Source organism: Vulpes lagopus, chromosome 5 (assembly GCF_018345385.1).
Source record: "Vulpes lagopus strain Blue_001 chromosome 5, ASM1834538v1, whole genome shotgun sequence".
NCBI lineage: Eukaryota > Metazoa > Chordata > Mammalia > Carnivora > Canidae > Vulpes > Vulpes lagopus.
In genome coordinates, this window is record NC_054828.1 from 73,314,960 (window position 1) to 73,337,589 (window position 22,630).

Genomic DNA, 22,630 nt, shown 5'->3' on the forward strand with positions numbered 1-22,630 from the left:
GGATCCATAAAGCAGGCCTGCGCTTTCTACAGCAACAATGGACATTCTTCCTTGAGTCTGAACTACTCCTTTACCTTTTTGAAAGTAAAAATGGCTATTGTAATCAAGGCACTCAAATACCAAGGAATAATCTTAACAAGAAATATGGGAGAATCCCTGGGTGGCTCAGCAGTTTAGCACCTGCCTTCTGCCCAGGGCGTGATCCTGGAAACCCAGGATCAAGTCCCATGTCAGGCTCCCTGCATGGAGCCTGCTTCTCCCTCTCCCTGTGTCTCTGCCTCTCTCTCTCTCTCTCTCCCATGAACAAATAAAATCTTAAAAAAACAAAAAGCAGAAGTATGTTATCAAACAAGTTCTTTTCACACATTGCTGATGAGAGAATTTAGAGCTTCTGTGGAGGTAATTTGGTAATACATAACACCTTTACCAAATTTTTTTCAAACATTGCTGATGGAATGAAAATGAGAAGTCTTTGGGAGGGAGGGAATTTGCAAAATTGTATCTATCCTAATGAAAAAATGCACATAAATCTTTGACCTAGTATTCACAGCCCTAAGGATTTATTATACAAATATACAAAAGCCAGATGAAATATACTTGGGTAACAATATAATATGAAAGGATTGTTTAAAAATATCTTAATCTAACCCTCAGGCTACTGTGAAACTTACTACGAAGCAGATACACCTGCTGCTATGGTCAGGTATCTAGGCTATACAAAAGGAAATTGCAAAAAAAATCAAGAGTAAAAATAATATATATATAAGATGCATATAATGTATGCATATAACATGGGTATGTTTGCTACAGAATATTTTGTGAAAAATTTACAAGAATCTCATAAAACTGGTTGCCTCTTGAGGGAAGGGAGACCTTATTCACTGTAATAACCTTTTGTGCCTATGGATTTTATAGAATGTGTATTACTTATTCAAAATGCACATTTTAAAAATTAAAATTTTTAATTTTACAAATCGAAACCCTGAGGCCCAAAGGCATCGATCGCCCTGGTTGACCAGAGATGCAATCTGGCGTCCCTTCAGCATCCACGGAGAGCTCACCGTGTGCCGGGCACAGCGACAGAACCGCTGCAAAGAGCTCCCGGCTACCGGGAGCCCGCACCCCACAACCCCGGGTGCGCCCGGCCGCGGAGGGGCTCTGGCTCGGGAGGAGGCTCCCGCCGCCCGGAGGCGGTCACAGGCCCAACCGTCCTTGGCCGTCCCAGTCCCGGGTCCTGGGCGGCGGCCGCAATGCCCTCCTCCGAAGGGAACCGCCGCCTGGCACGGCCCACCCTCTACCGCCCTCCGCAGAAATGGCCCCGGCTGTGCCGTCGCGCCGGTCCCCTCCGTCCCGGGGAGGGCGCGCCCCTGACCGACGCCCGCACGGCCCCAAGTCCCCTCGCCGCGGGCGCCCCAGCGCCCCGCGCGCAGCCCCTCCCTCCCCCGCTCCGCGCCCTCCAAGCCCGCGCTGGCCCTTCCGTGCGTCCCCAGGGCCTGCCACGGATCAGGACGGATCCCGGCAGGAGAGCACCGAGGAGGCAAGTGGCGGGGCGCCGCCCGTCGAGGGGCCGCTCTCCGCGAGGTACCTGGGTGCCGGTGGCGAGGGGTGGCAGTGCACTACGGCACTCGAGGCCCACCAGCGGCGACACGCACGCGTGATCCCACGCCCTCGCACCTCGGTCCCCGCCCGGGGCGCTGACTTTCCCCGACGGGGAGGTGCCAACTTCCCAGGTAATTGGCCCCGAGGTGGGCTGACAGCGCTCCGTGGAGCCTCTAACGGGCTGCTTAATTCTCAGCAGGTGCAGCCGGGGGAACAGCGGCTGCCTTCCCGGGCTCCGACTGGCTAACGCCGGGGCCGGCGCGTCCGGGCAATTGGCTGCCAGCGCGCCGCAGCCCAGTCGCTCAGGGGCAGCCCGCGGAAGGATTGGTCGCGGCGGGCCAGCGATTGGTCGCCGCGCGAGCCCGGCGCTGATTGGTGCGGACGGGCTGCAGGGGCGGGGAAGAGGGGGCTGAAGCGTGGCGGGCGGGGCGCGAGGAGGGCGGCGGCGGCCGGCGGGGCGCAGGGCTAGGTGCGAGGAGCGCGGCGGAGCGCGGCGGCTGACTGGAGGAGCGGTAATGGCGGGGCCCGGGGCGAGGGGCGAGGGCCGAGGAGCGCGGCGGCTGACTGGACGGGCGGCAAAGGCGCCGGGGAACAGGCTGGGGAGAGCGGGCGGGCGGCCGGGCGGGGGCGCCCCCGGCGGCGAGCAGATGGGAACGTGGGGCGGGGAGGTGGCGGCGGAGGAGGCGTCGCCGCCGCTGCCGCTGCCGCCGCCGGGCCCCGGGTGTGAGCTACCAACCGCCCCGGGGGACGTGCTCGGGCCCACAGCGGACCGGTGCCCGCGTGCTTGCCCCCAGCTGGTGGGGCTCCGCGGACGGGCTGTGTTTGAGACGAGAACCGCCGTCAGTGGAGCCGTCTGCCTCCTATCTTCTCCGGTTTTTTCTCCCGGTATCTCTAAAAGGACGGCTCCTTAAATCGGGGGTTTGTTTACCAGTCTCGCTTCTCACCAAGCACATCTCCCCCATGGGTTCGGGCTGAAGACTCCCCTGTCAAAGCCACGTTTTTATTCTAGTCTCAACGTGAAATGGGTTGGCTTTCTTCACTCGTTGGTTAAAAATAAATGTGGCAAGGATGAGAAAACTGAGCAAGCTGCTTCAGTGCAACAAGCCCGTCACCATGTTCCAGCTACTCTGTAGGTTCTGGTTGTTAGGAGATAAGGGGATGAGAGGTCCTGGCCCCCATGGAGCTTACTAAATTCTTAAGATGAGGTGACTCCCAACGATGTTTCTAAAATAACACAAAAGTAAGCTTTCCTTATGCCTATTAAATAGTCAGCAACTGTTTCGTGTAAATGTCAAGAAATTTCAAAATTGGCTTCTGAAAAGCATCCTCTGTATGTCTCACCTTGACATGATCCACGTGTCTCCTCTTTACTCAGCTTCCCTTAGAAACTGTTGGGTGTTTTTTGTTTTAGAAACTATGATCTTAAATCCAACCTTTTCACGTTCAATTTGAAGTAATAAAATCAAACACAAGCTGGCACTCAGTACTATGGTTATATCCCTCGTGCCATTGTATTGTTTCCCACTTATTTTTAAAGAGAACTCAAACGAACTAATATGCATATAGTAGCAAAATCATACTTGATGAATCAAGTAGATATTCATTCTTTGAGACTTCAGCTAACTCGACATAAACTTCATTTGTAATATGTGAAAAGGAGTTGAGTGAAACTTAGGTTTCAATTAAAATAGAAGTTACCTAATTTATCCTTGTCGTGGACTTTCATCTTCCCACCACACATTCCTTCCACCACCAAATCATTAATATTGTGTCTCAAACACCAAGTGCTCAAATGAGAAACCTGATAGGGGGCTCCTTGAATCAATTATTAGGTCTTGTGTAGTCTACCTATTAAAACTCTCCTCCTTGCCATCTCCATCATTGGCACCTGAACTAGCCTCTAAATTGGTCTCCCTACCCTCCCCCCTTGCTGCCCTCAATTCATTCTCACTACAGACACAGCGGTTAAGAATCACAAGCAACATATGTTGTGAAAGGATGTTTGGAGTACTATGGAAGCCCATGGTAATGACACCCAAACAAGCATAGACGGTCAGGATGGGGGGGGGGGGAGCAAGGGGTGAGGGAGTTGGCAGCAGAACCAGAGGAATATCAGATGTTAGATTTTTTTTTTTTTTTGCTTTGATCTTGATAGTTTCTGAACTGGGGTGAAAATGCTATTAGTTCTTTGAGTCTCCTTAAAGAGGTGCCTTTGTGACTGGTCTTCAAACCACATTGTGTACTGCATTGTATAGAAGTCACTGACTATATAACCTTAGGGAAATCCCTGTATTTCACTGGGCTTCAGTTTCCCCAGTTGGAACATTATTAGTAGAATCAGATCATTTCTTTGGTCCTTCCGATTCTAAAACTCTATGATTTCTTAGGCATAAATTGTGGCCAGAAAGGTGATGTTAAAAGGGAAACAGCATTAGAGTGCTGATTAAGTTACTGCTCTGTTCACAAGATTTATTTCCCCAAATCCTTAATGCCTACAGACTCTTGCCTATCAAGTAAGACCTTCCCTGCTGGATAGGAAACCCCATGACTGAAGGCAGCTACCAAGTCTTTCTGAACTGTTGTATGCCCCAGAGCCAACCACACATTGAATACTCCGTATTTATTGGTTTGAATGCAGAAAAATGATTTGTATTTTAAAAACGTGGTTTCAATTCTGTGCCATCTAAGAAATCTTTTAAGTTTCGGTTCCACTCAGCTGTTACTTTAGCCAAGAATTTATATTGTCTCTGCACTGCCTCTAATTATTTGTTTTGGTGGTCATTTTTTTCTCCTAGACTGTATTTCAGGGCAAAAATTCTTATTCCTACTTGTGTTCCCAGCATGTGCAGCTGGTAACAAAGAACTAGCACTATGTAAATGAGGCACTATAATAGTGAAGACAAGCTTTGCACTTCAGAGACCATATGAAAAAATATATGAAGTAACCACTAGGTAAAAGAAGTGAACTCTTCTTTAGATACTCCAAATAAACCATCTCTTAATATAAGAAAATAGTCTGAGGCTCAAAAAATTCAAGAATTTAAGCAAAAATCTTTATGAAACAGAGCTTGTTTCCTTTGGTATATGCAAAAGTGATACCACCCAAACTTGCACAGAGAGCAGTGAAAGGTTTTATTTAAAGGTGAGGGGAAAAATTTAAAAAAAAAAAAAATAAAGGTGAGGAAAAGAAAGAAGCTGATTCTTTTTTTAATCCAGGTAAGAAAGGAACCTCATAACTCAAACACCCATTAAACTCCATTCTTTCCTTTCTACCTACCAAAAAAGGAAAAAAAAGCAACCATATTCCTCCATGTCTATACTATATCTCCAAAAGGGATATATACTGTATATATTGGATCTTCTTACTGAGTAATGAATTGCCTGAAATAACAAGACACTTGAAAAAGAGTATTTTTTCTGTTCCAGGCCTGAGTGAGCAAGAGAATGGATGAAATTTGTTTAAAGCTATTGGCTAGGGATCCCTGGGTGGCGCAGCGGTTTGGCGCCTGCCTTTGGCCCAGGGCCTCCAGGATCAAGTCCCCCGTTGGGCTCCCTACATGGAGCCTGCTTCTCCCTCTGCCTGTGTCTCTGCCTCTCTCTCTCTCTGTGTGACTATCATAAATAAAAAAATAAAATTAAATTAAATTAAATTAAAAAGCTATTGGCTAAAAACATAGGCAAACTTCTGGAGTTTCTATGACATTTAGAGTCAAAGTTTTATTCCTGAATAGGTCCTGTATTAATGAGTATGTTTTTAGCCTTCCTGGAATACAACCAGTTTTTATTTTTTAAAGGTAAAAAAAATGGGCTGCCCGGTGGCTCAGCGGTTTAGCGCCACCTTCAGCCCAGGGCCTGATCCTGGAGACCCGGAATTGAGTCCCACATCGGGCTCCCTGCATGGAGCCTGCTTCTCCCTCTGCCTGTGTCTCTGCCGCCCCCCCTCCGTGTGTCTCTCATGAATAAATAAAATCTTAAAAAACAATTTCTTGGATATCATAATCATCTGGGTTGAATTTGTGTACCTGGAGGTAAATCATAGCATAAAATTATATTTTCTTATTTTTAAAGATATTTATTCGTGAGAGACACAGAGAGGCAGGCTCCTGCCTGATGTGGGACTCGATCCCACCCTGAGCTGAAGGCAGATGCCCAACCGCTGAGCCAGCCAGACATCCCATATTTCCTCATTTTAAAGCAAGTTTCATTAAAAGCCACACTGTTTTGTTCTACTGTTTTGTTCTATAAGAAATAGACGCTGTCTTTAGTTTTTTACCACCTAAGTGTTTTCCACTAGTGTTTATTTTTTTAAAAATATTTATTTATTCATGAGAGAGGCAGAGACCTAGGCAGAGGGAGAAGCAGGCTCCATGCAGGGAGCCTGATGTGGGACTCGATCCTGAAACTTTGGGATCACGCCCTGAGTCAAAGGCAGACGCCCAACCACTGAGCCCCTCAGGCATCCCTCCACTAGTGTTTATTCTTGAATTTCCTGAATAAAGACACCAAGTACTGTTCTGCTGAGTCTGTGTAAAAGAAAGCGGGGGGGCTTCTAAAGTCACTTTGTTAGGTTTTTAATAACCAAATAATAACCCAGACCCTGGGTAAGAAGCTGGGTAACCTCTCTAAGCATATATATTCCTCTGTAAAACTGGAGTTGACATTTCCTACCTTACAGAATTGCATAACGATTAAGTTAATGGAAGTAAAGTGCCTGGTGGCATAGTAGCTACTCAGCACATTTATCTTTTCATCTTTTTCATCCTTAGTGCCACAATAACATCTAACACATGGAAATGCTTAACAAATGTGGTTGACCTAGCTTGCTTGAAGCCAGTCTAGAGGACATAGGCATAACAGATACACACAGTTGCATACAGTGTGAACAAGTGCTATCATGGAAGTATCATAAGGGCAGCATGAGCTAAGGAGAAACCTACCCTAAGTCAGCTAGGAGAAATCCCACAGGCCTCAAAAGTGTAGTAGTAGAACTGAGATGTGAGGAAGGAATAGGGTTTTGCCAGAGAGACCAGATGGGCTAAGGTGTATAACCAGAAAAAAGTGACACAAGGTCAGAGCAGGGACACACAGGCATGTAGAGCATGTCCTGCCCCCCTGGTAGCAGTGGAATTAAGAGTATAAGGTTGTGAAAGTCATAGGCAGAGATCAGATTATAAATAACTTTTCATGCCATTAATGAGTTTTTATGTAGACAACAGAGTTGCTGAAGTTTATTCATTAAACAAATATTTATTGACTAGCTACTGTGTGCTAAGCACTGATGAACAAAACAAAAAATTCCTGCTCTGTGGAGTGTACATTCTATTGGAAATACAATCAAAATGAAGACATCACAGGTCGTTATGACAGCTCTGGCTTATAATCATATAGTGAGATTGAAAACCACTGGGAGGCTTTGAGTGGATGAATAATGTTATTGACATCAGCTGTTGAGAATAAACTGGACAATGGCAAATACCAGAATATAATGGATTGCAATAATCTAGACAAGAAATATTGGTGGTCTTAGCAGTGGAGAGGCAAAATGTGGTCAGATTCTGGAAAATCTGAAGGTACAATAAATAGGATTTGCTGACAGGCTAACGGTGCTATTTGAGGGAAAAGACGAATAAAATTTTTAACCTGAGAGAGTAAAAGAATGGACTTGTCTTTACTAAGTCAGCCAAGACCACAAGCAGAGGGTAAGATCAGGAGCTCAACGTTGTACCTGTTAAGTTTGAGATGCCTATTAGATATCCAATGGAGACGTCTCATAGGCAGTTGGTATACAAACCTGAAGTTCAGGAGTTCATAGTCCAGGTCCTACCTGGATCTATGAATTTGGGAGTTACCATTATACAGATGGGATTTAAAGCCAAGCTGTGAATGAAACGGTGAGATCACTAAGGAAGTGAGGTAGAACCCACAAGAGGGCATAGGACAGAGCTCTGGGGTGTTGCAGTGTTTAGAGGTTACAAGCAGGAGAAGAAAACTGACCGATGGAGCACCCAGAAAGGGAGAAGGAAAACCAGAAGGGTGCTATTGTGGAAGCCAAGTGAAGAAAGGGTCAGAGCAGGGTGGAGTCCTCAGTTGTGCCAGATACAGGGGCGAGGGCAGGTAGAGTGAAGACAGAGAATTGGTCATTGTGATGTCCCTGGAGACCTTGGCAAGAGCAGTGGGAGTGGATTCAAGAGAAATTGAGCACAAGAGTATTGGCACTTGTGAGTTTTCCTATAAAAGGAAGGGAAGAAATGAGAAGTGTTTGGAGGAATAAGTGGAATCAAGAGAGGATTTTCTTTAAGAAATAAGAAACAGTGGCATGTTTGCTGAAAGAGATCCAGTAGAGAGGAAAACATCAACAATGCATGAGAAGGAAGGAGAGCAACAACACTTTTATGAGAGCCTTCAGTGCCAGGAGTAGAGACAGTTCATCCATGGCCACAGAAAGATTTGAGCATAGATAGGGGTAGGTGGGTAAGTGTGGTAGAACTGAGTTAATATTTTCTCAGAATGCTGTACTTTCTCAGTGGCATAGGAAATAAGGAAGATACCAGATGAGAGTGAGGATGGAGGAAGTGCTAGAGGCTTGAGAAGAAATAGTATGAATTGTCTGGAAGGGTGAGAGAAGTTATAAGAAAATCTAGTGATGATGATAAGATTAGCTTGGCAGCAAAATGAAGGTACAGTATCAGTCTAAGAATAACGAGGCCATTGCAGTGGTCCAAATGAGATCTGATGAGCTGAATCCAGCACAGTTGATGTTGGATGTTAGCATCTAGGTATTCATTGAAGCTGCAGGTGTAGATGAAATTGCCATGGACCACAGAGTGGCAGTAGCAGTGGAGAGAGGCCATAGGAAGACAAGCCCAAGGCTGTAAAAACGCTTCCAGGGAAAGAGGAGGAGAAACCAAGAGAAAGGTCCCAGAGGTGAGATTAGGTAGGGCTTATACATGCCATCTAGGTTGACTATCTGGGAAGTTGTAGTTTTGGTGAAGGAGCAGGGCAGACATCCTTTCAGTGTTAGCTGAGAAATAAATAGAAATCAGGAGTATAGATAAAAGAAAAAAAAATAGAAGGAGCAGAACCTGAAACTGGACCTGAAAAGCCACTCCTTGCAGAGACTACAGCTTCTGGAAAGGCCTAGAGGCATGGAAGGGCACAGATAAGGGATTTTAAGTAGTCTGATATGAAATCTGAAGGCTTATTTTTGTAGTGTTTGATTCATTTAATAATTTTTTTGTTCCTTCATCTTATAAAATTGTGGTCAATGTATGCTTTTCTTTGGGAGAGGGAGGGAATGAAGTATGCCTCTAATTGTATATGTCCCTTGGTAACTTTTTAAAAATACCTTGAGACCTTTTACGTGAAGTAGGTTTTAGAAGAAAAAAAAAGATTTTGAGATGGCTCAAGCTCTTGTTTTGGAAAGGTAGGCAGTAGTATTCTTTTTAATAATGCTGTAATATGTTCCCATGCCTCTCTGCCAATCATAAAGACATAGGATGAAAGCTTCTTTTCCGTCATTTACTTATTTCAGGATGTAAGTCTGAATACAGCAGAAAATGTCCACTGAACGAACTTCTTGGACAAGTTTGTCCACTATTCAGAAAATAGCACTGGGCCTTGGGATCCCAGCCAGCGCAACGGTTGCCTATATCTTATACCGCAGATACAGGGAAAGCAGAGGTATGTGAACCCCCCAGCTGTACATATGGAAATGTTCAAACTGTACTCTGGCCTTGTTAAATTGAAATGAAAGTTTTCCCTGGTGGACTGGATATGTCTGTTGGGATGTAATTGGCTTTCTTCACCAAAACTACAAATCTTTGAAACTAGTTTCTTCTTTTCTTTGTTTTTAATGTGCAGCTAGTCTGAATTGATAAGCTCATTTTATAATTCTATTTATCTGTTCCCTTCAACAGCACTACAATGGGTTCTTTTTTGGTCTTTTTTGTATACTTCTCCTTTTTATACACTCCCTGTATTTAGTTGTTACAGGGTTAATCATAGGGTCACATTTCCCCACAGGCTGGACCTAGAGAAAGGATTTAGGTACAAATGGAAGTTCTGAGCCCAGTGGACTCCTTTTAGCCTTCATTCTTCTCTAGGAGTCCTCTCCTGGGAGATACAGTTTACCCAGAATCCAGCACCCTTTCCTTGCAGGTCCAAATGCTTTCCACATTTTAGCATCTGAGATAGTATTCCAGAGACAGTGCCCATCTTCCGGTCTTCTGAGACTCTCCAGTTCCTACTCAGATGCTGCTTCTCCTTGTCATTATGGTTGAGATCTTTGGTCTATCTCATGGATCATTCTTCTCGACAGCTAGCTTCAGGGGAGGGCTGGGGTACTTTGGATGCTAATTCTGATCTGAGCCATGATCTGTGCAGAAGAGCGGTTGACATTTGTTGGGGAGGACGACATCGAAATAGAGATGCGAGTTCCCCAGGAGGCTGTGAAGCTCATCATTGGCCGGCAAGGAACCAATATTAAACAGGTAAGTGTGCAAGCAGGCAGTTGGCTTTCCCAGGGATTGATTCTGCTTAATCTTGCTTCCCTCCTCTGCCTCCACTCACACTGTGTATGTTTTTAGAAGAGAAAATACAGAACTTTTAGCTAACTGTGTTCTTTTCCTTCTAGAGAGGAGTCCTACTCCCTAGAAAATGAAGGACTCAGTTAGAAATGGGGATTTTTGATTTTATGATTCTCAGCTTGGTATAGCTTGAACCATTCTTTTCTATTATGGAATTAATGAACCCTTATTGTTAGTAAATGTTGAATTGCTGCCGAATTTTTCTTTTGTTCATTTGAAATGTCAAGAAAACAAAATATTTGATTCTCTAATCCAAAATTAGGGGGAAAGAGGGTTGGAAACACAAAGAGAAACTGTTTTGAATTAACTGCTATTTGAGGTTACCTTTGTCATTAATAGCCTTTCATAAGTACAGGTAATTGAGGACTGCTTATAGCATCCTGATTTAGCTAATTACTGTCCAGTTCCATCTACCTCCAGGGTTACGTTGAGAGTATACCTAGCTGACGAGCTGTTTCCAGAGCATACAGCCATGTATCCTTTTCTCTGCAGCTACGGAAACAGACAGGTGCTCGGATTGATGTGGACACAGAGGATGTAGGTGATGAGCGGGTGCTGCTTATCAGTGGGTTTCCTGTTCAGGTGTGCAAGGCCAAAGCAGCCATCCATCAGATCCTGACAGAGAATACCCCAGTGTCTGAGCAGCTCTCAGTTCCCCAGAGATCCGTGGGCAGGATAATAGGTACCACTGGACAGCTTCCTCTGCTTTTAACTTTTTTCTTCACCTTTGTCTTTCTTTCACATCTTCCCAAGGATTTTTCCTGGCCTACTTCCCTTCACCTTGTGGGGGTGGGGGCATTTGGTGGTGGTGCTGGGGAGACATTGAGACCAGAGCTTTACTTTTTTATAGAACCAGTAGTAAAGCAAAACCCATTACCTCGGGAAGGTATATGATCTGAACCTTACAAATAGGTTCCAGAAGGGTTCAGGTAAATGTATTTACCTCATAATAGATATTTAAAGGGAAGCTAAGTCTGCTCGTTTTATCCCAGATCTTTCATTTCCTTTTAAGATTGTATTTATTTATTTGAGAGAGAGAGAGAGAGAGAGAGAGAGCGAGCACAAACGGGGAGGGGCAGAGGGAGAAACAGACTCTCCACTAAGCAGGAAGCCCAACGTAGGGCTCAGGACTCCATCCCAGGACCCTGGGATCAGAACCTGAGCCAAAGCCAGACCCTTAACCAACTAAGCCACCAGGCACCCCCCAGAGCTGTCAAGATAGTAACCTGTTACACCTTCCCCAAGCACATTCCTTATGCTGCTACTAGAGACAGAGAAATGTCTGTCCTTGGTCCAATGTTTCATATACTGTGTAGGAAATCTTCTTATGAAGTGCCGGTGTAAAGTATGCTGAATGGTCAAAAAGTGGAAATGACATGAAGTTATACTAACCAAGAGTTTAGGTAAAAGAGAAAGAGCAGATAGGCCCTAGTCCCCTTCTTACAGTAAGAATTGCAATAGCTCCTGCTTTCTATTTTCTGTTCACTTTGGAAGTGACTCTTCTCTCCCAGTATATACAAAATAGTGATTCCTCTAGTAGTTTGGTGAGCAGGGAAGCCAAAGTGTTTATGTGCTTTTCAATGCAGGGAGAGGTGGGGAGACGATTCGTTCTATCTGTAAGGCCTCTGGAGCCAAAATTACCTGTGACAAAGAATCAGAGGGGACGTTACTACTATCAAGACTTATCAAAATCTCAGGAACACAGAAGGAAGTGGCAGCAGCCAAGGCAAGTAGCTAATAGGCCTGAATTGTGTCTAAGAATGAGAACCTTTTACTCCATCCTGGGTGAAAATATCTGGTCACAGAGCTCTCTCTTACTACAGCATTTGATACTGGAGAAAGTTTCAGAAGATGAAGAACTTCGGAAGAGAATTGCCCATTCTGCAGAAACCAGAGTCCCACGCAAACAGCCAATCAGTGTAAGAAGAGAGGAAGTCACCGAGTCTGGTGGAGCTGGAGAGCCAGCTTTGTGGAAAAACACTGGTACTGGCACAGAGCCAGAGCCAGCTACGCCACTGGGAGCTCCTCCCCAAAAAGGTGGTGGTGACATGGCTGGTGTAGGGCCAGAAGGTGCTTGGGAGAAACCCAATGGTGACAACTTTCAGAAATCTGGAGCCCAGACCAGTCCTGAGATGTCCATGTTTGAAAGTATGTAACAAAATGGAAACCCATTTGCTATATGGAAGATAGAAATATTGGCTTGGATAACCCAAAATAGGAAGCAGTAAAAGTAATTTGTTTTCTTGACTGCACTTATATAAGTCTCTTCACAGATGTTCCTTTGTGTGGTAATATATTAGTATTAATATTTATTATTTATAATTCATATTAAATACTGTTAATGTTTAGTATGGATAAATACTAATTCATTACTGTTTAATAGTATTTAATATAAGTACTAATGATATTTAGTAACTAGGGTTAGTACTAAACATAAATAATAATTTTCTGAACACAAACCAGCTAGTGATTGAGAATGATACAGAAATATGCTACTTCATGGGGCCCCATGTGACTCTTGATCTCACGGTTGTAAGTTCAAGCCCCATGTGGGGTGTAGAGATTACTTAAAAATAAAATCTTAAAAAAATATGCTAGTTCACAGGAAACTATTCTGAGTAATATATCTAAAAATTGAATTTATGTGATATTCTTTCACAGATTTATTAAATAAGTAAAATACTCAGCCTGGTGGGGTTTTGTTGGTTTGTTTTGGCCTATCTCATTAGTGCTTTTAAAAATCATCACCATTAAGAAGAATGAAAAGACAGTGAGCATCCTCTTCTGTGTATAGGTTCTGGGATGGACAGGGAAGACCAGGGGCCCTACAAGGTTTGCAGACTTGTTCAGGGTTACATAATGAGTTAGTGATAGAATGGATCTGGAACAGGCCCACCTATTTCCACTGGTTCATGCTGCAGCTAGCATATGGAGGATTTACCTTCATTATAATTGATGTCTGACTTGAATACATGGCAGATGATTAGGAATGTAAACTCTTACTACTCTGTTACATAGAAAGGTACACAGCAAAAAAAAAAAAAAAAAGAAAGGTACACAGCAAAAAAAAAAAAAAAAAGAAAGGTACACAGCTCAGCTTACTACCTTTCTTCAGGATAGTCTTGTAGGCTTCATCCAGTTGTCCCTCAATTGTTTTTTTAAATGGTAATAGCCACTTGGTGCTTGTACCTCTGATAGAGAGGCCCCATTTCAACCAGAGATGCTTCTGATATGGTCACCAGCTTAGGATTCTGTAGCTTAGCTTGTTTATCCCTGTGTTTAGTCCCTAGTCCTGACTTCAGCTTTCATGCCGATGAGTTCCTGGAAGTCTACGTCTCTGCCTCCGAACATCCCAACCACTTCTGGATCCAAATCATTGGCTCCCGCAGCCTGCAGCTGGATAAGCTTGTCAGTGAGATGACCCAGCACTATGAGAATAGTCTAGTGAGTTGCCATAGGGGCAGGGCTGGGTTCGATGAAAAGGGGGCCTATCTTTTTCATTGTGATATGTTCTCTTTTCCTGGGAAGCAACTACTTGTTCTTTCTTCCTTCTGATACTTCCTGCTTATCTATTTTTTTTTAGCGTGCCCATCTTAACTCTCCCCATTTTGATCCTTATCCTCATGTGCAGCCTGAAGACTTGACTGTGCATGTGGGAGACATTGTAGCAGCACCTTTACCTGCAAACGGTTCCTGGTATCGAGCTCGGGTCCTTGGCACCTTGGAGAATGGGAACCTGGACCTCTACTTCGTTGACTTTGGAGATAATGGAGATTGCCCACTGAAGGACCTCCGAGCACTCAGGTCTGTGGAGGCCAGGATGGAGTCCCAGTTAACTCAGCCTTGGCCATAGCTGGTGGTGTGCTCTAGGCACTTCTCACTTAGGGGGATTGGGAAGAGAACCTACATACAGAGAGTAGATGATTATCTTCTCCAGCTGAGTTATTTGGTGATCTCTAGAAACAAGGACTATAAGAGATCCATCCTGCACTGGGATTCTAATTTTAGTTTCTTTCACTTTAGGAGTGACTTCCTAAGCCTTCCATTTCAAGCAATAGAGTGTAGTCTGGCACGGATCGCCCCTTCAGGTAAATTGGTCATATCGCCTATTGACCTTGCCTCCACATAGAATAACTCTAATACAGCACATGGAAGGAATTCTCACATTCCCAGGCTTTTTGCGTTCTGGGGACTCAGGTGTCTTTTCCTCCCCAGCAGAAGAAAGCAGCAACCTGGCAGGCAGACATACATGCCTTCTGGAGTAGAAAGAGGTGGTTCCAATTTCTCTCTAGGGTGTAATCTCACCCCGTCAGTAGGGACCCCTTCTTAGGTTATCCCTGCAATCTTTTGCCAGGTGAACAGTGGGAAGAGGAAGCTTTGGATGAGTTTGACAGACTGACTCACTGTGCTGACTGGAAGCCCCTGGTGGCCAAGATCTCCAGCTATGTCCAGACTGGGATCTCAACTTGGCCCAAGATTTATTTATATGATACTAGCAATGGGAAGGTACGACTGGGGTCCACTCATTGCTCACTGTCTCTTCAGTATATTTATAGTCTCATTCACTTTTTCTTTCCCAGAAACCATTATCTGATATTACTCCTACCTCACAAGATCCTGCTGCTTACTGTTCCCTCACTAAAGGAATGTCTTTGAAGTATCAATCCTAACTCCTTAGTTCTTCAGATATTCCCTTCCCTATAGAAAGAACATCATTCCCTTTTCATTTTTCTTCTCAGAAACTTGATATTGGGTTAGAATTAGTTCGTAAAGGATATGCAGTTGAGCTTCCCGAAGACCTGGAAGAAACCAGAGCTGTCCCAGACATGTTGCACGATGTGGTGAGTGAGCCATTGTGACTACATGCAGGGCATTGCCTCAGGGCAGACCTGGTGCCCAGAGAGACATGAGGGCTTCTAGTTAGGCGTGACATTTTGTGGAGAGCTTTCCTAAGGAGTTGTTACACAGGTTGGTCGATGGAAGCATTGTGTCTCTCTCTTGGTAGCCAAACTCAACTGCCTTAACCAGATTCTGTGGGCAAAATGATAGGGTGGCCTCTCCTTACCCACCAGCCAACACTGCATTCTTCCTTTTTCTCGTCTTCATCCCTATAGGCCACAGAAACAGATGTCTCTCTTGGCAGCATACTCACTGAGCCCAAGAAGAGCCCGGGAGAGATAGCAAACACCCTGTCTTGCCTCAGCTTATCAGGTACAAGCTGCATTTCCTCCCTAGAGTATCTTTGGAAGTTACGGTTTTTCAATGTGTCTTTCCAAACCAGGGACGATGGTAAAAGTTGGCTCTTAAGAAAAGTGATCACTGAGCACTAAGAAGCCCATTTTCCCTTGAGTCTCCATGGCTGTGCCTAACTTCCCCTCCATTCCTTCTAAGCAGAAGCTGCCTCTATGTCTGGTGATGATAACCTGGAAGATGACTACTTACTCTGAAGTTGGCTTCAGCCGCCTCTGCTGCCTGCTTTGCTGTGAGTGCAGCTCTCATCTGTCTGTAGCAACAGGAAAGTACAAGAGTGACAACAGGGGCCTTGCTTTATTCTCTTCCCTAGCCTGTCTCAACACTACTCTGCCACTGCTTTCCTGCAGCTTCACTCTCAACCTGAGACCTTCACTCTCAACAAGCTTTTTGTTTCTGTGTGTTTGTGTCTTTGGCAGGACTTGGCACAGGATTTGGTGCCTGGAGAGAGGGGCCTATGATAAAGAGATATGTGCAGTCCTTCCTCTATTACGTACGTGATCTGGCTTACTGTGGACCAAATACATCCTCTTCTGTTGGACTACCAGAAAAAGTGTGGGGTAGAGGAGGATAAGTACATGTCCCTACAGGGGGATGTCTTCTTCCAGAGTTTGCTTCCAGGATGCTCAACATCTGGCTCACTGTTCTCTGCCAGACATTGATGTTTCTGCAAGGCTGTGTCCTTTCTGAGGCTGGGAAGCAGCCAGAAGTGATGATTCTGCAGACTTCTGACTCACCTCATCAGGTGACTCTGTTACTTAAAGGTTTTTGAGTGGTGAACTCAGACTGCAGTTGAGTCAGGAGGCAGAAGCAGAAATCAACATGACTATGTTAAAAAGCCTCAGGAAATGGGAAGAAAACACTGCCTCCTGGCCTTAACTGCTGATATGTTATTGGAGATAAGTTTTTTGAAACAGTTGCTCCAGCTATTTCCCTGTAAACTTTGGTTAAAATATAAGTAGACAACGGGAGAGAGCGGCTCAGGAAATGTTCTAAAGTGCTAGTGTAGTATCTATATGTACGCACACGTCCATAGAGTGAAAGAGAACTTATATGGCTGTTTGAATCATTTGGGGGGATTCTTTGCTGAATAAAGTTCTCAAGAAAATTATCAAAAACTAAATGTTGGTTGAATCAAGATGGTAGTAGGCCTATGGGTATCCTCTGAACATAAACCTGGTAGAATTTGTCACACACCTCACAGGGATGGCCCATCTTTGAAACAAGTGTCCCTTCCATGCACAGATCCTATCCTTTCCCTAAGTTGCTTCAGAATTAACCATTCACTAAGAACCAGACCAATTTAGGTTTAGGTTATGTAAATAACCCATTGGGATGCCTGGGTTGGTTCAGTCGGTTAAGTATTGGACTCTTGATTTCAGCTCAGCTCATGATCTCAGGGTTGTGAGATCAGGCTCAGCTGGAATTCTGCTTGAGATTCTCTCCATCTGCCCCTCCACCACCACCATGACACTACACCCCACCCCCACCCACATACATTTTCTCAAAATCTTACACACACACACACACACACACACACACACACACACACAGACTAGATACTTGGAAGAAGAGGTCTGGGTTCTGGTGGATCTCCACTGTGAACTTACTCTTCAGGAACCATGTCCTCGTGTCCCCCGCATTGTGGGCAGTACTGTGCAGCCAGTGAGAACTATGAGGGGACTTGGAAGTGAATATCAAAAGCAGCATAGTAATGTGGGTGGTGGATTAATGGCAAATGAACAGGGATGGCTTTTTAAGGACTAGTAAGGTGAATTGCAAAACTTAAAACTAGCACATAAGGATGCCTTGTGCAGAGTTTCTATTTTTTTTTAAGATTTTTATTTTTTTATGACACGAGAAAGAGAGAGGCAGAGGGAGAAGCAGGCTCCATGCAGGGAGCCCGATGTGGGAGTCAATCTGGAGACTCCAGGATCGTGCCCTGAGTCGAAGGCAGACGCTCAACCATTGAGCCACCCAGGCATGCCTGTGCAGGGTTTTAAATCTAGGAATTAGACCTACCCATATACTGCATAGCAACTATGTTTTCCCATATTTTTCTATGGGAAAGAAAGGTTTTAGCAGAAAGGCTAAAGGAGCATCTCTGATGAGTAGCTTGTGAGGTCGTAGAAGAATCAGTGAAGGGCTGCCATTGGTCTGGCAGTGAACTCACCCCCAAAGCAGGCTCCACCTGAAGGGTTGGCACTGCTCAACAACAGGGTCATGAGGCCTGATAGTTGCCAGGTCCTTGGCCCCTTGGCATTCACCCTTAAGTAGACGATCCCTGATACAAATCATTCATAGGACTTGTTGCTCAGGGAAATGAGTGGGGCCTCATTCCTATTACTGTGCATACAAGTCTGTGCCTTTAATATGGCCTTTTTAGGTCTCGTCAGTTAACATCCCAATCAGGCAGGTTCCTTATTCTTTCAACACAACCCTGTACTTGTTGTCTGGGTTGCCCTCTTCTATGCTTTCTTATTTTGTCTGTTGAAATCCTCTCAAGCCAAACCTGTGGGACTGTGGAATCTGGGTACCTTCTTGGATTTCCTCCATGTCTAAAGTGGAGGAATTAGTACTTCTCTAATTTGAACTGAAATATATGGAAGAAAATCTTCCCAACAAGGCTTAAGTCTTTCTGAATTCCCTAGAGCCTGGTTTTTGCTCTTGGTAAGTGCTCAGTAAATGGTTAGGATAAGTAAATGGCTTTGGGAGTAGGGGGAAACACAAAGGAACCTAAAATCCTTGGCCCCCTTCTCCCTCTGATTCAGGTCCCTCTGATTTTCCCCCCCACTAAATATTTATCTTATTGTCAGTTCAGCTCTATAAGGCTCTTTTTCAGCCAACCCCGTGCCTTCCCCCTCCCAAGAAATCGTGAACACTTGAGGATTGCACTACCCTTTATTCTAGGATGGAAGGTATCCTAAGTCACATCCTGGTTCCCATTTATCAAGGCTCCCAGCCCCTCTCAGTAGGAATAAGCATGTTCAAGGAGGCTCACTGGGCAGGCGGCCAAGGTCCCTTTCAAGGGGATACACCATAAAGATGACATTGTCCCAGGGAGGGAGGGCAGGGTGATCTGGTCTGACCAACTCAAACCCCATGTAGCTGAAAGCCCGTAGCAGGGCACCTGTGAAAAGAGAAGAAAATTAGAACACTTTTGAGGCTCCATACAATGATTCCCCTAGATTTGGCTGCTTTCACGAATGAGGGAGTGGCTGGGGGGAAGCCATGTAGTATAGGCATTAGGGTGATGTGGTATGGACTAGCAGACCTAGACTCCAGCCGTGGCTCTAACATTTACTTAGCTTTGTGACATTCTATAAGTTAACCTTCCTAAACTCCAGTTTTCTCATTTGTAAGATGGGGGTCATAGAACCTTCCTCACAGAACTTTAAGCCGATGTTTATGAAGCCCAACATGATGTTGTAAGCTCCTGACCATCTACTGTCTTAATGACCAACAGAGTATGAGGGAATAGGTCATAGTTTCTGTAACATGTGCTCCAAGCATCTGGTTAAATACATTCCTACCCTCCTAGCCCTATGCCTCACACTGTCCATGTTTAACATGTTTGAGGTCCCTTCTATCTCACCAGTTACATGCCTGAATGGTTCTCTGTTAATTTCCCCACTGTTGGGATGCCTGGATGGCTCAGCGCTTTAGCACCTGCCTTTGGCCCAGGGTGTGATCTTGGAGTCCCAGGATCGAGTCCCGCATCAGGCTTCCTGCATGGAGCCTGCTTCTCCCTCTGCCTATGTCTCTGCCTGCCTCTCTCTCTCTCTCATGAATAAATAAAATCTTAAAAAAAAAAAAAAATCACCACTGCTGCTTCAGTCTGGCTTCTGACCTCTACCTGCAGGGCCTTCCTCATAATCCCAGTGTAATTTGAATACACAAAAGTGCTAGGTGCCTTCATTTGGGGGGTGGGGGGCAGTTTAAATCCCTGAACTGCCTCTTAAAGAGTGAGGAGAAAAGGGTCCTCTACAAAGGAAAAGTTGCTGTCAACTGCTTCAGCACCACAGGCCAGGAAGGACAGCCCATCCCCACCTCTGTCATTCCGGTTGTTTTGGAAGTTTACAAACACGGAGTCCACATTGGTCTTCTCCTCCACATACTCCAGTGTTGCAGTCAAACTAGAGGCCAGAGGGAAGAATTACAGTGTTTAGTGAACTAAAAATCCAGACCCTTACTTGGAGTAGAAGAAATCTTATTGCTCAATGTTTTTTGACCTAAGCCAGGAAGTGAAAGTTGATGAACTTGCATTGATTTTTTTTTTCTCTGAAAGCCAAGGATTGCACACAATAGAACTGACACCCATGCCCTGCAAGGGGCCTGAGGAGAAGAAACTGCTCTATAAAGATAAACAGAAGGCGCGCATCCTATTATTCAACTATTTATGGATCCTCACTTCTGTGTTTCTGAATCTGAGTCCAGCAGCCTCCTGTGGGCTGTTATTCCTGGAAGTCCAGATTCTCGCTTGGCTCACAGGCTTGTCTGCACACCACTTCAGTGGTATGAAAGTATCAACCCTCATAGGTTAGCCTACCCACTACCTGATTATGACATAAAAGAAGGAAACCTGGGAAGCCCGGGTGGTTCAGCGGTTTAGTGCCGCCTTTAGCCCAGGGTGTGATCCTGGAGACCTGGGATCTAGTCCCACGTCGGGTTCCCTGCACGCAGCCTGCTTCTCCCTCTGCCTATGTCTCTGCCTCTTTCTGTCTCTCATGAATAAATCTTAAAAGAAAAAAAAAAAACCTCCTGCCTCTTCCTCTCTCACCCTCCTTCCCTGCTTTCCCTTCTGGGCTTAGTCACCTTTCCCGGTTGCCTTGATCCAAGGCCCGATATGGAATATCCAGGAAGAGTCGATGGTCACAGAGAAGACCGTGCCAATGGGTAGAGGTCTGGGGGGTGAGGCGGAAATGGAAGTCTAACTGCACTGGGTCCTGGTGGAGCAGAGGGTCAGTAGCCAGCACCGTCAGCTTCCCAGCCTGGAAAAGAAAAAAGTAATAGTTTCCTATGCTCATCTCAAATCGCAGGCCAATTTGTGTCTGAGAAAGCAAATTGGCCTGCAGGGAGCCTGGGAGAACTGGAGCCAAAGTCTTACTCTATCCCGTAATCCTAGGACCTAATTCTCTATGGTAGAGCTTTTCTTGATATCAAACAATCTAGAAAGGAGTGCAGTTGCAGTACCGCTGCCTGCTTACCTCACCTGAGGGATGCACCAACCCTTCAGAAACTTAAATCCGTTTATTCCTTAAGCAACATTGTGTCATTTGTTTACTGTCTCACTGATAATGCTCTTCCGCTTTTTTCCGTTATAGGGGTTTTCTCTGAATTCTATTTCTCATTTAAAGTGCAGAGGTCACCCACAGGCATGTTACTGCAGTGTGATACAGGGGCAAGTTGAGTTCTGGGTTCTAGTTCCTGCTTAGCATCTAAGCAACTTTATGTCCCAGAAGTCTGGTCTGCTCTTTGTTCCCACTTCCTCTTTTCCCATTCTGCTTTTTGCCACCAGCTCTGTGACCTTGATTTAATATCTCTGGGTCAGAATCCTTGTTTCTAAAGCAAGTAGCTATTATACATGAGTTCCAATATCTACAATTTTCCAACTAGCTAATGCCCCTTCTTCACAAGGTACTATTAACATTACGCCAGGGGCTTCCCCAGCACGGCATCAGTGCACAGTCCACTTACCGAGTATAATTCTTTAAACTGGTTGTGATCACCCTGCTCAGTGCTTCTGACCACCTGAAGGCCTGCTAGGGACTCAGGAGCACTGAAGGCAGGAACGGGGCCGGAGTGTCAAGTCCTCCCGTTCCTTATAAGTGATGCTGGTTGGAAAAAGAGCCCCAAGTTAGTTCCCTCTGCATCTGAGAAGAGAGGATCATAACTTCCAGGTACATAGGACTAGGATCTGGCACTGTCTTCTGTATCTTCTGTGAACCAGCCTGTTTCCATTCTCCCAGGCCAGCCAGATGGAATAATTTTAAAGTTCCATGCCAGCCTTCTATCCTATTTTGCTATTATCTCTTGCCACTTGGAAATTTCCTGCAAATTCTTTTATTTTTCCTGACAGTTTACATAAACAACTATAAGTAGAGATGAAAATAAGTACCTTTTATAACAAGGCAGCATCTTCTCCCGGAGGGTGATCCGGTATTTGTAGCAGTAAAGGTAATAGGCGTATGGTGACCAGATCGGGTAGAGGTAGTTCCGTGTTTTTCCCCTCTTGATATAAGAAAGGGAGAAGGCAGAGGGGCGTGACCTGTAACAAGGCAGTTTCTCAGTTCAGTGCCTCCCTGCGGCAAAGTGAGGTTCAGAAATGGGTGGCAGAGGTTCAGGCAACCTGGTGTCATTGTGACCCAGTGGGCACTATGACATGGGCAAGGAGTCAGCCCTTATGTCACTTCAGGGCTCCACTCTGCTGCTCCCCTACCCCACCCAACCCCCTTAACTAAGGCTCCTGTTCATCTAGTATGTATTTCATGGCTGTACTGCCATTAAAATACTTTACTTTCTGTACTGATTGTAAACAGCCCTGCCTGAGCACTTGTCAAGGGCACCCAACCTGGCCGCTTATTCTGGCATATGCATGCATGTGTGTGCGCACTATCGAGCAACACACACATACACCATCCCACTTTAGCAACTAAATGGTTCGTGTCTGACACTAGATTTCCAAGGCCCTGATCCAACGTCTGATCTGATATGTTGGTTCCCAGTTCCTATCAATTTGATATTTTTATTACCATCCCTACCTTTAATAATCCAGGGGTGCTACACATCGTTGAATTATTTCATTGCCTTGTAAGGTAAGAATTGCAAACTAAAAGCCTCCAGGAACCAGGAGAGCTAATGAAAATTAGTAGAGGGATCCCTGGGTGGCACAGCGGTTTGGCGCCTCCCTTTGGCCCAGGGCGCAATCCTGGAGACTCGGGATCGAATCCCACGTCGGGCTCCCGGTGCATGGAGCCTGCTTCTCCCTCTGCCTGTGTCTCTGCCTCTCTCTCTCTGTGTGTGCGTGTGTGACTATCATAAATAAATAAAAATTAAAAAAAAAAGAAAAAAAATTAGTAGAGCTCCTGGGTGGGGCTGTAGCAAAAGGGAAAGCTCATACCCTAAAAGAAGCTGACAACTCAGCTCCAACCAGTTGAAGAAATACACTCCGTGGTCCCAGTTTGTATGATTTTCAA

General features: G+C 45.1%; 2 protein-coding genes across 2 annotated transcripts; one reads left to right on the forward strand and one right to left on the reverse strand.

The window, feature by feature from the left end:
• The first annotated feature begins 2,045 nt into the window (after positions 1-2,045).
• TDRKH (tudor and KH domain containing) lies at positions 2,046-16,700 on the forward strand. Its single transcript, XM_041754202.1, has 14 exons — positions 2,046-2,111; positions 9,131-9,279; positions 9,982-10,088; positions 10,677-10,866; positions 11,771-11,910; positions 12,008-12,332; positions 13,468-13,628; positions 13,816-13,988; positions 14,208-14,272; positions 14,539-14,690; positions 14,924-15,025; positions 15,299-15,395; positions 15,579-15,666; positions 15,854-16,700. The coding sequence occupies exons 2-13, from the start codon at positions 9,156-9,158 to the stop codon at positions 15,629-15,631; spliced, it is 1,689 nt and encodes a 562-aa protein (XP_041610136.1). The 5' UTR covers positions 2,046-2,111; positions 9,131-9,155; the 3' UTR covers positions 15,632-15,666; positions 15,854-16,700.
• Positions 16,701-18,281: 1,581 nt separating this feature from the next.
• On the reverse strand, positions 18,282-21,725 carry OAZ3 (ornithine decarboxylase antizyme 3; the record flags this gene model as incomplete). The annotated part of the gene is given in 6 exon segments (XM_041756970.1): positions 18,282-18,564; positions 19,485-19,570; positions 20,250-20,425; positions 21,132-21,206; positions 21,208-21,268; positions 21,553-21,725. Coding segments are annotated over 6 exon segments (714 nt in total), but the record flags the coding sequence as incomplete, so codon positions are not given.
• Positions 21,726-22,630: the final 905 nt, after the last annotated feature.